The 16692-nt window shown below is 38.7% G+C and overlaps 1 protein-coding gene across 4 annotated transcripts in view; it reads right to left on the reverse strand.

Annotated features, from left to right (window-relative positions):
* syt7b (synaptotagmin VIIb) overlaps positions 1 to 16692 on the reverse strand; it is a 97549-nt gene that overhangs the window by 18793 nt on the left and 62064 nt on the right. For 3 of the 4 annotated variants that reach the window (XM_032514830.1, XM_032514847.1, XM_032514852.1), the window contains 2 exons: positions 13093 to 13440; positions 7801 to 7923 (listed from right to left, as the gene is read on the reverse strand). In XM_032514830.1, the coding sequence (XP_032370721.1) occupies positions 7801 to 7923; positions 13093 to 13440 (471 nt within the window). The remainder of the gene's footprint in view (positions 1 to 7800; positions 7924 to 13092; positions 13441 to 16692) is intronic. The other variant, XM_032514839.1, reaches the window with a different exon arrangement.

Raw genomic sequence — 16692 nt, forward strand, 5'->3', positions numbered from 1 at the left:
TGGAAAAAAAGAGGAACGATTAAAAGTCTGCGCTCAGCTTCAAACAACAATGTTAAAAACAACAGACAAAGTCAGAAATCTTGGTGTAGTCATGGACTCAGACCTGAACTTTAACAGCCACATTAAGACAATTACAAAGTCAGCCTACTATCACCAATATATCAAGGGTTAAAGGACTTGTGTCAACAGGACTTGGAAAAACTTGTCCATGGTTTCATATTCAGTAGACTTGACTACTGTAACGGGGGTCTCCCTAAAAAATCAATCAGACAGCTACAGCTGATTCAGAACGCTGCTGCTCGAGTCCTCACTAAGACCAAGAGACTGGATCACATCACTCCAGTTCTGAAGTCTTTACACTGGCTTCCTGTTTCTCAAAGAATTGATTTCAAAGTACTTTTGCTAGTTTATAAATCACTTAACGATTTAGGTCCAAAATACATTTCTGATCTGCTACTACAATATGAAGCCCTCAGACCTCTCAGGTCATCTGGGACAGGTCTACTTTCTGTCCCCAGAGTCAGAACTAAACAGGGTGAAGCAGCTTTCAGTTTCTATGCTCCTCATGTCTGGAACAAACTCCCAGAAACCTGCAGATCCGCTGCAACTCTCAGTTCTTTTAAATCAAGGCTGAAGACCTTTCCTTTTGATGCTGCCTTTCTTTAAATGAATGCTCATTTCTTTAAATTTCTTATGCTGCACTGTAACTTTTATTCTTGTGTTTTATGTGTCCTAATGTTTCTATTTTGTTTTTAACTGTCTATTATAATGCTTATGATTTTTAACTGTTTGTACTTGTGTTTTATCTGTTTAACTGATTTTATGTAAAGCACTTTGAATTGCCCTTTTGCTGATATGTGCTATACATGCAGTATAAAAATACAACACTTCCTTTGCCCAAAAAATGTTGCCAGTGAACATAATCTGACCTAGAAGTCATGAAGAAATAATTAAGATATTGTGCCTTAGGATATGAGATTATAAAGTGACAAAGATTTATTGCATTTATTTTAGTAGCTTCATCATTTAGATAAATTAAACAATAGATGAGATTGGGTGTTGTGTATCTACATTTGGAGCCAAATCTTATCACATGCAAACTAGTACAGACACTCAGAAATGATACAAGGACGTTGAGCAGAAAGCTCATGGGCATGCAAGCAAATAATATACTGTATACCAATGCATAAAAACTGCCCACAAGGAGCAGATTTGTCAGAGTCTGGCCGAGCTGACAGTCATCTATGCTGACAGAGGCGCGTACTGTAACATCATCCCGTCACAATTCTAGTCAACGCCCTCAGGAGAGTGTGGATTAGGAGAATAAGGGGATAGAGGAATGTAAAAGGAGGAAGACAGGATGACTAACTGGCAAAAAAAAATAAAAAATTAAAAAATTTAATAGATGCAATTAAATAAAGTGTGGAGGGGAGACTAAGAATGAAAGCAGAGGTGGAGGGAGAATGAAGGAGAGATGAGAAGACGTCTTATTGAGAAACAAAATGAGGGATGCAGAGGGTAGAGAGGAAATTGATGAGGGGATGAGGAGAGGAATGGGAAGCAGAGGGCAAGGGAGGGAGAGTGAATAGACGGGTGAGAACATGAGGGATGAGTGTTACCAGCAGTGCCGGGATAGGAAGTGTGTCTCCATAAACATTACTGTATCTAGGTCTTGCTGATCATACACTCGCCCGAGGAGACCAAGGAACACAATATAGGTCCCACAATCCATGATGGATGAGGCCCAGGCTCCAATGTCAGCCCACTCAGCGCTCCCCACCAACAGGGACAAATCACCCGGCCACCGCCCCCCTCTCAACACGCAAGCTAATACAACTAATGGAGCTATCTACAGGGTTCGACGTGGTTGATGCTCTTTGAATTGACTTCTGCTGCCTTGTTCTTGATCCACTTGGGAGTTGCTGTTTTTGTAAATAATGCTTCATGCATAAATGATGACATATAATTTTCAAAATTAGAGATAAATGTGTTTAATGACTTCAAAAAACACCTATTTTTTCCTTCCACTACTCACTGTCACTTTCGCTGTGACGTCCCCCTCACTATGCTTTCATGGGCTCTCTTAGATCAGCTTCCTGCTTGCAACTAGAGAAATGGTGAATGAGCTCCAAACTTAGATCTGACAGTTTTTCTTTCTAAATGCCTCCTTTGTGCTGACCTACATTGCTTTTTCTTTCCAATCATCTTTCCTCCCTGGCCATTGCTGGCTCCAGAGGCTGCCATGGGGACCAGTGGCCGGCCTGGAGAGTCATTAGGAGGCTTGACTTGCTGTGATTGCTGGCTCAGACACACAATTGAAAGAGTCAGATATGCCAGCTGATAAAAGGGTGGCAACAACTTCCTGCTTGATTAATACTGTACAGTCTGGGGTTGTGCAACTCAGCGAGTGCAGCATGACATTACCGCTGCCAAGATTAGATGTCTGATTCCCATTGAGGCCATCTAGCAACAATGTACACACCCACCATTTGAATAAGAGCACCAATCAAATGAAATTGACTGTTGATCTTGACGTGTTTATTCTCATCTCCAAATGACAATATATTAAAAGGTTTCCTTGTTCAGACTGAGTGCAAATAACAAAAATAAGTTATTTATTTGTGGACATGTTTGCGGAGACCCAAAAAATGTGAGTAAAATATATATTCTTGTTTTAGCTTTGATCTCCACCAACTCCTGAGGGATATATCTGGCTCTTTAGCTACTAAATGCTCCACTTTGTTTACCAACTAACTTTTTGTTGCTGGGAACAGTAGGTTTATTAGAGGTCTCTGTCTGAAAAGAGCTGAAATTAAACTGATGAGAGTGAACCAAAACAATAAAGTTGTAAGCCGTAAAACCAAAACAATGAGCTGAAAAACACTCAAAGTTTTCAAAAAACAGAGAGGAACCTCTGTGTTGGGTGATTCTTTGTCACTCCAGTGACCTTTTACACATTGTAATTTAATACATTGTTAATGTAAAATTATTGATGACTGCAGGTTTGAATGGCTTAATATCATTTAAACAACCTTCACCTGGCATTTAATTTAACAAGTTGCAGTAAATAAATTAGATATACAGTATGTACATACGTCAAAAGGATTATCAATTAATAATAGGGGCGGATCCATCCATCATACAAAAGAACACCAACAGAACAAAGTTTTTTAAAAACACACTCCCCAAACAAATATGTAAAACAGTGGACAGCATACAGTTATTAAACAACAGCATCATCAAACATAATGCAGGGAAAATGCCTGACAAAAGTTTGTTTTCAGAAAACTTAGTCTTTGAAATTTGACGCAAGTGTTGACAGTGTTATTTTTTATATTTTTACTCATCACTTATTCTTCATATACGCTGTTTGAAAACAGGCATGCAAAGCCTAATTTTCATTCTTACTCCTTTGAAATCTTTTCCTCTCCTATTTCCTGTGGCATTTTTTCAAAGATGATGCCTGTGAGGTTTGTCTTTTTTTCCCCACAAGAGCTTCCAGCTTCTAAAGAGTTTGTTTTTTTTCAGAGGTAAAAAACCTCAGTATCAGTGAATTAGAGGAACATGATTATCAACTGTTAAAGCAGAACAATGTGATAAGATTATTCTAGACCTCATTCAGAGTGGTCCACAATCTTAACATCCCATCATTAACAGTCTGTGTAGGCAGAATGTAGTCTTGCTTGGTATTGAATGGAAGCAGTCTTTGCAGTTTGCACATTTTGCAGCTTTTACAAACTCCGTGTTTAGAGTGGAGGTTGTCTAGGGCCAGTAAGCACTTTTTGGTTTATTCATATTTATTTCCCTCTTGCGTCTGTGTGTGCTGCATCTCTCTGAGCTCATGAAGATGCAGCTCTGCCATGCAACAGCAGCTTTCTGAGATCATAATAACACACAACAGCTTCAGAGATCCCATCATAGTTAACTGCAGGTGGGTGATTATGTCTAGTCCACTGCAGGGCTTTGGCCAGTCTACCACAGTGACCCAAACTGACTTACATAACAAGGAGCCCAATATCAGAGATAAGAGGACCTTTGACATAACACAGACAATTAGCGGTTTTGTCTGTAGATAACCAATCAGCAAAAAACAAAATGTGTCCTTTGAAGATAAGCTGCATTGGTGTCTTATGATAATTTATCTTTAAGATGTAATAAGTACAGGACAGCTTTTGAGGCAACAGCTTCGGCTATTTCTGCATCCTAAATCACAGATTAAAACTCAAATTTTTACACAACGCACTGATTACAATAGATCATATCAAAGTGTTATGTTGCAAGCTTTGATGAGCATTTCTCAGCATCTGAGTGCACACAGTATCTGCCTGTATATCACCACTTAATTACAAACTAGTCATACATCTCTTTACTTATGTAAACATATACTTCCTGAACAAGGAAAACAAGTGCAGTGTTTTATGAGATAATTATGATTCATGCCTACAAGTTCCCTGGCTGCTGTGAGGGTCAGTGACTATTGAGTGAACTCTAAAAACTCATTAAATCTGCATTTATCAATGTTGTTTTATAATAACGATGGATCAATTGACTGTGCGCAGTGTAAAAGAGATCGCTCGTAGTCATGAACTGACAAAGAATGATCACTTACTCTGCAGTTCCCCTTTTAGATCATTGTTTTCATTTTACAGTCCCACAAATGTTCTGTTTCGGTTTAGTTTCACTGCTTTCATCAACCATTTTAACAGCATTAGCAGGCAGCTGTTTCCATTGAAAAGGCTCTGATAAACACACTGCACACTATCTGGCCAGCACCAAACGGCAGACAGAAAAAGTTAGCAACTTGCTGGTGAACATGGTGGATATTTTAGCACCTAAATACCCAAATATTTTTCTCAGGAGTTGGTGGCAACAAAAACATAATGACTTGAATTTGTCAGGCAGATACAAACACAACTCCAAATGAATGCTAGCGTTTTTATCTGTCTGGTGGTTAAGTAAATAGGCAACTAACATGTTCACCATAACGTCAATGCTGTGTTTACAGATTTTTCTGCTGCGTCAAATTCCTTAAAAAAAATCAGTTAATGCAGTTTTAGTTAGAAATGTCTAAATATCTTAAAGCAAGGGTTCCACTTGGTCTGCTCGTTTACTGTCCATATTTAGACTTGACGTAATGCAAAGCACACAGCTTTTATCTTATCATTTTTCTATTATCAGATTTGGCGTTTGTAGATATTTGTGCTGCGAGCTGTATTTGATTTCATTAATAAACTAACACAATCTCAAAGCTCTTTGGGAGTGTCTATTTTTATCTTCTAGCATATTTTCTAGATAGCTGAGAGATAGGATGTCCCACTCTTTCTGTCTCTCTTTCACTGTCTGACAGCATCTTGTCTTGTCACATATTCTTGGCTGCATCATCCTGTTCCATTGTTCTCAGTCTGGTGTGCTCCATGATAACGGCCGTGAGCTAGCCAGCCGGGCGCAGGGAGCTTACCGGGTAACTACCGAGACACAGAGATGAGAGAGACATAGATGATGATGGAGAGATGTTATTAGTTGTGGAAGGACACTAGACGACTTGGCCTACACGACCCCTCAGGGTAGAGGCTCGCTGGCTGTGAGTATAGTTAGATGCTTGACAGACCTCCAGACAGTGAAAGCCAGAGAGGATGATGATGATGATGATGGGGGGGGGGGGACAAAACATAAGCTGGTCCTCATCCCCTGACTGATACTTGGACATTTTAAATTCAATTTTAAAAGCGTACAAAAGGTCACAATTGTTGTCAAAAACAAGGCAAGTGTTCTTTTTTTCTAAGACAGACGGCTATTTTTGATCAACCAATAATACACAGATGACCTAGTTAGAAATGCACACTTGGATGCACTGCAGAGAGGGTTTGAAAAAACTTCTAAAAATCCATTTAGTCTTATGTGGAACTACACCCAGGGTTATGCTCAACCTTCTAGTATCAAAACAGTGGATCCCTTAAACACTGGGATGGGATAAGAGGGCAGCAGGTTTAGACTTTGTACACCAGCTGAGAGATTGTCAGTCTCTGACAGCAGCTCTGAGATCAGTGGTAGATGAAAGGTTAGCATAATTTTAAACGAGTGGTTCATGTGAAGAATCTTACTACTAAATAATGAGAGTGCCCTTCTCCTGTGACTCACACATCAATCAGTATAAACTAATGTGCAGATTTAAAAAAAGGTTTGGATGAAGAACACAGTAGACTAGAAAAAAAAGGAACAAGTGGATCCTTAATGTGAAGTTGAAAAGAAAATGTGGTGAACATTAAACTAAACACAATATCGAAAAGGAAAACAAACAGTGCAAGGTAAGGTTGTCAAGGGGACACTAATGACATCAGTTGTTTTTTTAAATTCTGGTGACACCACTGGTATCAAATGATACTAATTTGAATACAATATTTTTTTTAATATTTAACTGATGATTTTCCAATAAAAGATGCTACTGACCAGTTTCAAATATGTTTTCAAATCGAATATTTTTCGATTTTGTTAAAAATAAGTCCTACAGTTCTGTGTTGCTTTTCACAATAATCCTATGAGTAGAATAAACAGAATCAAAAGCAGCTGAGATTTACTCTGTTTTAAAAGCACCATTGTGTTAGTATTTTACCCTAAAACAGCTTCAAAATCATTTTGATGTTACTCTGACGAGTAATAAGGATAATGGTACCTCTGTCATTCCCACTCTGCGCCCTGATCGCCTGTTCTTGTGCTCACTGTAACTTTTGGAAGCAGATACAATCTCCAGGCATATGCTGTAACGCTTTACGGCAAGAAGGATGATTTTGATGAAACAGGATCATATTTAGGGAGAATTTCTTTCTGGTTTTCCCTCTGGCTGCTCTGCCTCTACTCTCAGAGAATTACGGGGTTTCCTAATGGACAAGGTTTTACTTGTTGCAAGAACACAAGGGGGAGTGTTGGTATGGTGCAATGCTAGCACAGGTGCATTAGACCGCTGGGAGGAGAAGGTATTCAGTCCCGGGGTGAGGGAGAAATTAATATTTTTGTTTTTTTAAAAGATTATTTAAAAATTATTTTATATTGACAGGCAGATGACACACAGCAAAGAGCCACAGGTCCAAACCCGGGCCGCTGCAGGACTCAGCCTTCATGGGCGCACACACGTACTGGGTGAGCTAGGGTGAATTGGGAGAAATTGATGTTGATGGGGACAGTGGTGGCAGCAAAGTCATGACAAAACTGGAGCTGGGCAAGTGGACAATGGTAGCCTACTGGTATCAGCAGCTGCTACGAACATCATGGCAGAGGCTAGGAGAGCCAAGAAGAGAGGGTGACTGAGCTGCAGCTTGACATCTTGGACTGGCTTTTAGTAGTGAAAGTTCTGCGAAATAAAAGCCTGCAAGACAGACGGACGGCTGGCCATCTTGCTGTTGGACTAGTAGACTATGTCTTGTTGGACTATGTCTTATTATGTTGCACTTGCTTAATGTTTTGCTGCGTTAGCAAAGTTTATGACTCAGTAGTTTTTTTTTGTATCTAGCATGTGTATCTGTTGATATCTATGACAACCGCAAATAAGTTAATGACACTCCCAAACTGTAGGGGCGCCAAATTGCGAGAAAGACAAATATTACGCAATATTGCTTTAACTATAAAATGAAAATAACTTCACCATTTCAGACTATGAAACTGTTTATCTTTCAAGTTACCTGCAACACTTAAAATTACATGGCATCATTAAGTACCTCTCCAGTATGACAGCCACCTCAGCTACTTGTTTTATTCTTGTGCCAAAACTAACTTTTTTATCATTCTTCTCTCTCTTTCTCTCATTACCTCTTTTCTGGTGTAGTCTCGTTCTCTATATTTGCTGGAGCTTCCTGGAGATCTGGAAGGTTGGCGAAATCATCCTGTTCAGCCAGCCCGATTGCTAGAGATAGAACAACCATCTTCCCCTCACTGGACACAGGGACAAACAAGACCACACAAATATGTAGACAGATAGGCACAGGGACAAACACACACACACACACAGACACACACAGACACACACAGACACACACACACACACACACACACACACAGATTTGACGAAAACACGCATTCATTTCACGTACAAAGAGAATGGGAGAGAGGTGGAAGACCGCTGTGAGGACACCATTTCATCTTAACAAATACTCCATCCATACATCTGGTTGAGATACTGCATTGTATCTCAACCAGACATGTGTGCTATGGAGTTAGTTGAGAATCCAATACAGACTTTATTAAAAAAAAGATACTTTAGTAAAACTCATGCCATTTTGGATGCCAAGTACTTAGTTTTTTCTTCTTCTTACTGATAGCTGATTTTCTGTTGTCATTGTACACTTTAAAAACTTGGAAAACATTGGAATCTGTTGGTTTATTATATGTGCAGAACAAACCATAACCTAAAAAATGCAAAACTTACAGTATACGATTTTGCATTTCACCGCACTACACATCTTAAAGCGTAACTCTCGCCAAAATGCAACTTAGGGGCTTTATGTGAATGTGCCCTTCGTTTAAATGCTTAATTAGGATGGAAGCACCACTTTTACTAATGACCGTGTTTCCGTTTTCGGTCAAATGGCATTTTGAATGGAAGTGCTAGGGACACGATAACTTAGAGATATTGATAGATTTTTTAAAACACTAAAAGGCTTGGCACAACATGAAACTCCAAGTATCACCAATTTTAATTCAATTTTATTTATAGTATCAATTCATAACAAGAGTTATCTTGAGACACTTTACAGATGGAGTAGGTCTAGACCACTCTCTATAATTTACAAGGACCCAACAGTTCTAGTAGTTTCCTCCAGAGCAAGCAACAGTGCGACAGTGGTGAGGAAAAACTTCCTTTTAGGAAGAAACCTCGGACAGACCCAGACTCTTGGTAGGCGGTGTCTGACGAGCCGGTTGGAGTTGAAATGAAGAGTGGCAATAATAGTCACAGTAAAAGATAATGAAAAGTGACTAAAATAGTTTGTAGTAGTTCATGGCATAGCAGGGCACTGCACCGCAGTGCTTAGCAGGATGTAAAGCAGGACCACAGCGACAGCTGTAACCATGATTTTGGAGCCTCCCTGATCCAAGGAAACATGCTGGGGGAAAAAAACATAGGGGTTCTACACATGAACTTGAGCATTGAGAACATTGTTTGTGTACACATAGTTTACCAAAAAGAAAGGTTTTGAACAACTTACTTTAGCAGTTGGTGTTGGACTCCATAAGAGGAAATGTCCTTCTTATATGAGACTCCTTTTTCAACTACAAGGTCAATATCATTTTTCACTTACAAGAAAGCAACAACTTATCCATGCATTTATGGAAATAACAGATTATGTTTTCCAAAGATATAAATTTTCCCGCCTAACTAGGCTTTAGGAGCATTCCATTTTTACTCTCCTCCCTCAACTATTTTTGACTTGCTAGATGGACGGCGACTGGAAACACCAACAGCTACAGTGAGTTGTTAAAACCTTTGTTGTTAGTAAACTTTTTGTACACAAACCATTTTCTCAATGCTTGTGTTTATGTGTAGAGCCCCTGGTGAAACTTGAGCAAAGTTTCACGTTATGTCGAGCCTTCTTAGTGTTTTAAACATAGCTATTTTGAGGCTAGTGTAAAAGTGCCTTTAGGACTCCCATTCAAAAGGCCATTTGACTGACAACGAAGATATGGTTTATCTTAAATGTAACGCTTCCGTTCTAATTATGCTTTTAAACAAAAGTTTGACTCTGGTACATTCACAGGAAGACCCTAGGTTGCATTTTGGCGAGAGTTACGCTTTAATGGGAATCTTTCTTTCTGTCTACCTTATTTGACACGTGACACCAAAATAACTTCTGATGTGCATATTTCAACACTAACACAAACGTTAAACTTTTAAGTAATCCAAAGTTAGTAAGGTTTCATTCGGGAAGATTCATATATTTGGAAAACATAATCTGTCATTTCCATCATCAGTAATGTCCTTTACACAAATAATTAATACACATCCCTCAGACTGTGGCAAATCTCTCTCTTTTCTTGTATTATAGCAAATAAGACAAAATGTTTTAGAGGTCAGAAGAAAATAGATCCCTTGTCGCTGAAAAGAGATCTAAAGACAGTTTTTTTTTTCACCACTCCTTCTGTGAGGTTGAGTGTGCTATTTAAAAACAACCAGCCTCTGAATTACTACAAAGTCTTATTCTCACATTTGGGATAATGCATAGCATCTATGATTACTTAATGTACTGTAGGCTGTAGCATTAGCTTTAGCAGTTTTTACTACATAATCTGATGATTTTGCTGGGTTGATTATTTCTTTAGTTATTTAACACTGACACTATGGTGTATGACTAAGCCAGTGCATTTTTAATATTATTTTTTTTCTAGCACAAAGTAAATACAAATCCTGTATCATCCAAAAAGGGGATGATACAGGGGATGTTGATCATGGGCCAACATGTGCAATATATTAGACAAATAAGTAAGGTGCTTTTTCTTTTAATGCATCATTATAATATATGAGGTTATATACAACAACAAAGTTCTTATCACAGAAATGTATTTCAATTTTTTTTTTTTTATCCACGATATGTTGATCTTAGAAATGTGTTTGCCTGAAATGTGCATCATTAGCAGAAAGGCTTAGAACCACTGATGCCTTCATGGCTTCATCATCCTGTGTTATCCTGCATGTTAATGTGTAAAAATAGAAAAGCATGAGCATAGGGTTTTGCATTGTTTCAGAGAAAAAAAATAAAGCCAATTGAAATGACATACAGAAAAAAAGCAAAAGCAAAAAGAAATCCATGGAAATTGAGGTGGCCTTAACAAAAACCTGCAACAAAGAAACATATCAAGTTGATTTTCAGCTGTTATTCTCCCTCCAAAATTGCCTGAGGTCATTTAAATTACTTACTTACTGAAGTATGCTGCACCGTGAATTTAAGAGATCATGCAAACAGTGACCTTAACAAATTAACATTTGCCTACAACTAACCTTGTAATTCCCAGTCCTAAAATAACATCCCACATGTCGGCACAACATTTACATTATTCTGGCTTCTCATACTTTTCTCTCTGCCTCTATAATGCTGTTTTCCTCTTTATGTAGCCTCAAACATAGCATGCTAAAGCAAGAACAACCTTTATGTATTTACTTACAGCCGTCATTTCCTAAAGGGTAATTTCAACATGATTATGCTCATCCTTAATAATCACCTGACTGCCAATTTGAAGGCATAATTATAAAACATTTAGGACAATATTCCATTTTCCATTATCAGCGGTAAAGAAACGTTAATAATTAAGTTTTATTTTAGGAGAAAACAAACTGAGAGATGGCTCATGTAGTGTTCTGAAACAGTGTGTTAATACAGTAATCAAAACTTCTATCACAAATGTTTAAATCCTGAAAACATGAGCCAGATACTGTGTAATAATACTTGTGTAATTTTGTACATGGCCAAATATCAATAGGATCAACAGACAACAAAATGTGCATGTTAAATCCTCCCTATTTACCTGACTGATTTTTTTGTCAGTTTCTCCTTATTTTTCTTCTGATCGTCTTCCTCTCATCTATCTATATCTCTCACTTATGATCTCAAGAGGAACACATTAGCACTTGAGAAACCACTGGGGATGTGTAAACAGTACCAACATGAGGCTTGTCGATAAGGTGGATTTGTATAAATGTCCATAAAAGACACACGCACACTAACAACAGGGCTCTGAAATCATTACCACCTACACCCGCTCTATTGATCTGAAATGTAAGCGGGTGGGGGGGGGGGGGGGGTCACACTATGGAACAGGCATTTGCACACGTGGAAGGAGAAATATGCTGCCTTTGGTCGTTCAAACCCCACTGATTACATGATTTTCCTACTCCCCACAGTGTTTTCCCTCAGGCTCAACAACTGATATGTTTGGTCCAGTAAAATTCATTAGGGACAGGGACGATAGGCAATGCCACCTCCCTATATATGTGCCCAGCCTCATTTGAATCATGATGTACAAAGGCAGGGAGGTCACTGGCCTGGAGACACTGTTAAAGGGAAGAGATGCATAAAGTACCGGAGTATAGAGCTCTGTGTGTAAATTGGTGTGATTGTCTATGTTCATGGTTAGAAGGGGAGAGGGAGACATTTGCGTGATGCTGCTTTGTGGAGCACATCGCCTGTAATCTGTCATTCAATTCAAGCGGAGGAAGAGAGCTCTTCGTGCTCAGTATCTCAAACAATAAGCCTTCGCACACCAGCAGCCGCCCAACTCTGTAGTGGAAGAATCTGAAAATCGCTAATGTTGTAAAAAACGTAATTATCTTTGCCAAAGTGTAAAGTGACAGAATTTTTCTTCTGAACACTGATTGGGTTAGATGTAATTATTTTAAAATGCATTTCTTATTGTTGTGAATAATGTGCGAAAAACTATTAAGAGAGATTGAATTTTTTTTGTTGCTATGAATCTAGACACAAAGGATCCACATAGAGGAAAAAACTTACAACAGCCCCAACATGTTATTGCAACTGTGTAGTTCATGTATGCATGCTGTGATGATGCACACATGCAATAGATAAATACATTCTGTAAATCATGGTTTCATGAAACCTTTTTCAACCCAGTTAAATTCATAAATATACTTTCAAGTAGTCAAAAGTTCAAAAACAAGTTTGGTTTTCTTAAGACCCTCTGGAGTTATTAGGTATTCACAATATATATACACTTGTTAAATATATGATAATATTCAGATGTTATATCTACACCTCTGCATTCAGCAATTGGTTTTCCATTATCAAACATACACACCCACACAAACAAAAAAAGGCCTTTCAAAACTCACTTTGCAGCATACTCAGAGATTACAGTGTCTGTGAGAAGACAATGTCACCTACTGATGGTGGACATTGACTTAATTTGAATAATGTAGTAAACATTGATACATCCATCAACATCGCGAACTATATCCTGAAAAGTTATCATAGTTGACCTGAATCTGTATCTCTGGCTCAACAACATTTCAACATTTAAAATTTTGCAAAGGTAATGTTTTTTGTCACGCTTTCCCAAAGCAACATTTTACAGAGTAGAAAACTTCATGACACTTACAAGAACGACTTGACGTCCAGCCCTCTGTGGCGGATCTGCTCCATCATGTGATCCCAGCTGCCAGGATTTGACCTCGATCGACCTGTCCCTGCTCCTCTGTGCCGGGAGGTTCCAGCCGGACTCCCCCGGACCCCGCGCGGGCCCCCACGGTGGCCCCCGCCGCCTGGGCCTGTGTGCAGCTGGCCCAGGCTCTGTGAGGTGACTGGGGGGTCGTTTGGGCCCGGAGGGGGCTGGTGAGTGAGGGGCTGTTGGAGGCTCTGCTGCCGGACCAGAGGCCGAGGGCGCGCCACGGCCGAGGACGGGATGTGCTCCAGGGTGGAAGCAGACGAGAGGGAAGCGTCCCCAAAACTGAGCAGAAACATGGGAGCACCAAGGACAGAGATGGATACAACAGGGAAGACATCCAAGTTAGAGATAACACGAGACACACAGGACAGGGCAGGTAGTTTTAAAAAGGATGTAGAAGAGATAAAAAGTATGTATTTATGTATAAAAAAAAGTAATGTGATCATGTTGATATCAAAAGGAAGCAGAAGATAAAAATGGTAAAACATAGATACAGAAGTGTTCACAGTGAGTATCCAAGGGAGAAGGGATCAAGAGAGAACAAAGAACAAAGAAGATCAGTGAAAGAGGGAGAAAGAAGAAAAGAGTAGTCAAAAAGATTTTGATTACTATTCAACATCTGTATAAAAACAACTGTGTAGAATTTTATGCTTATGCTGCATGACAGTGTATGAGTGTGTGAATGGGCTGGCATGCAACGTGTAAAGATTCAATTATTTTTCTTCAAACTGGTGTCAAAACAAACCTCTGCAGTGGAAGTGAAAGTGTCATTATCTCAGTCTCCTTTCTCTATCTGCAGCACTAAATTGTTTCTGTATGTTACCTCTTCCTTTAATTAGCCTTGACCTATTTATACCTTCTTGCCTTTCTCTCCCACCAGTCTCTCTCTAAGGTCCTGTCTGCTACTGCTCCGTTTTCACCTTCCACTCTTTTCTTTACCTTTGTGCTTCTGAGCTCAACTGTTCTCCATCTCTTCTGTCCATTCGTCTTTTCTCAACTCTCAGCCCTCACATCAATCAATCTCCACACCACTTCCAATCAGTGTTCTTTAAGTCTGCTCTTTAATTACCGGTTTGCTACTCTTACAATTATGTAATAATCCTTCACCGCTTATCCACCCTTCAATTACTGCCCTGCCTGAAAACTATAAGCTTGTACTGAACAGCTCTGTCTGGAGCTAATACTGTGAGGGAGGATTTATTGCCTGGACTTGAGTTGTGTTAGCGCTTTCTCTTCAGTATTAACTTGGCTCTATCTCTGGTGGAGAGCCATGAGACAAGCCCACTGAGGAGCGGAGCAATGCTGGATCATGTAAATATAAGACAGGGCTCATATACTGTACATGCACCCATGCATGCAGACTCCCTCATTCACACACACTCACTCACATTTTGCACGCTATTAGGGCTTTCCTGAGGAAGAGCTTTGATGAGAATGTACATTTACTTTTGCATAATATTTTAACTGAATTAATGTGAATTAATGAATACAAGTTGTTTGCTGGTTATCTGTTGAGCAGAAGTGTTACAGAGTTTTGAAGCCGGAGGAGACATTTTGGGCATTTAGGATTCCAAAGGTAAAAGTCTGTGACAAGGTATGTGTGTATATACAAAACCTGACTAGAGATGTTCATCATGACTCATAAAATGCATTTTGTTAATACGGAAGAGGATTAGGGCCACTGCTGAAAATTGTATGCAAGTTCTGACTTTATTCTCAGAATTCTGACTTTAATCTTTATTCTCAGAATTCTGAGAATAAAGTCAGAATTCTCACTTTAATCTTTATTCTCAGAATTCTGACTTTAATCTCAGAATTCTGAGAATAAATTCAGAATTCTCACTTTAATCTTTATTCTCAGAATTCTGACTTTAATCTCAGAATTCTGAGAATAAATTCAGAATTCTGACTTTAATCTTTATTCTCAGAATTCTGAGAAAAAAGTCAGAATTCTGAGATTAAAGTCAGAACTCACATACATTTTAAACCAGTGGTCTTAATCCTCTTCCATATGTTAAGATATATATAATCAAGGAGTTTCAAATATTTTCTTTTTCTTTTTTTAAATCACTTTAGTTTTGGGTTCTTTGTCAATTTTGGCACAGTGTTTTGAAGCGATCCTGAAGCAACAAAGAAAGTGTTTTGAATTTGCTACAGCTCTGATTCGTGCCTCTGACTGGCTTCTTCTCCAAAGCAACTGTAGCTGAGGCTCACGGGTAAAGTTGTATTTAGATGATTTTCTAATGTGTTGATGGCATCTTGGCACACTGAACTGCCTGTTATCTTTGTGGAGATCTGACAACAAAAAGGATTAAATGCAAGTATTGTAAGACTGTGATTGATTGTTGTTGTTTGTTGACTGGAACAAACATGGAGTTTTGATACATGGTTATTTCTGATACCTTAAAAAAGTATTGGGTACTACTACCCAGCCCTAATTACAGTGGCTGCTCACACTTTGCCACGTTGTATGAAAGATGTAAAAGAAAAAAGGTTTTTATTATTTATATCATTGATGACTGTGTGCACTTACACTTCGAGCTGACTCTATTCATCTTCATGTTCATTCATTGTTAAATAAGTTGAAAGGCTTAATAAAGTTTCTAGTCATTCATTTCATGTTAACTTATTTGAGTTCTGATAAATTCAAGCTCTTAAAGCATCTATAATACTGTATTTTTTTAAGTTTACCTACCAACGAATACTTTTTTACAGTGTAATATGTGCTGTATATGTTGGTTTAAACTTTTCCAAGATCACTTTTCTCTCCACATGATGTATTGTTCGTATGGTGTAATCACAAGACGTGTTCCATTTGGATTGGTGGACAGAGGTGAAATGCAATGTTAGAAATATAAAAGGGTGTTATTTGAACATCCAAGCATATAAACCAGACACTGCAGCTTTGATACAGCCACGTGTAGATATGAAGGATAAATAGAAAGGATCCAGTGGCACACATAGAAAGCTTTGTGTTGCACATTATTTCTGGGTCATGTTATCATAAATGACATCATAAATCAATACATCTGGCTGGATTCATGATGGCATTAGGCCAGACAGCTCGGAGCGGGTCCATGGGCTAATACATTTTGCCAGTCTGTTCACTGTCATAAATTTGGCAAAGAATTTGCCCTTATTTTTTATTTTTTTATTTTTTAACTTGAAGGCTCTATAACACAGAGTCCTTTCCTTTGATTGTTGTATCTACTTATGCTTTCAGGTGCTGCTGTATATTTTTATTGTCTTCTGCATCTGTCTGTAAAGCACCAGAACCATGCAGTTATTCATATTCCTTGAGCAAGAGCCCTCTTTATCTGCTGTATTCTATTACTGACTTAGAGGGTTATTTTCACATTTCTTCTTGCTTGAAAGTCAATTAAGATGACTATAAACCTTGAATGATTTTGTAATTAAGGAAAATTGAGGAGGGTGAAGAACAAGGTGACAGAGTCAGAGCGAGAAAAGAAAAGAAAAACCAACAGTGAAGAGACAGAGTGTGAGAGAGAGGGTGGGGAGGTAAATGCCCACAAA

This window comes from Etheostoma spectabile, chromosome 1 (genome assembly GCF_008692095.1).
Source record: "Etheostoma spectabile isolate EspeVRDwgs_2016 chromosome 1, UIUC_Espe_1.0, whole genome shotgun sequence".
Lineage (NCBI taxonomy): Eukaryota > Metazoa > Chordata > Actinopteri > Perciformes > Percidae > Etheostoma > Etheostoma spectabile.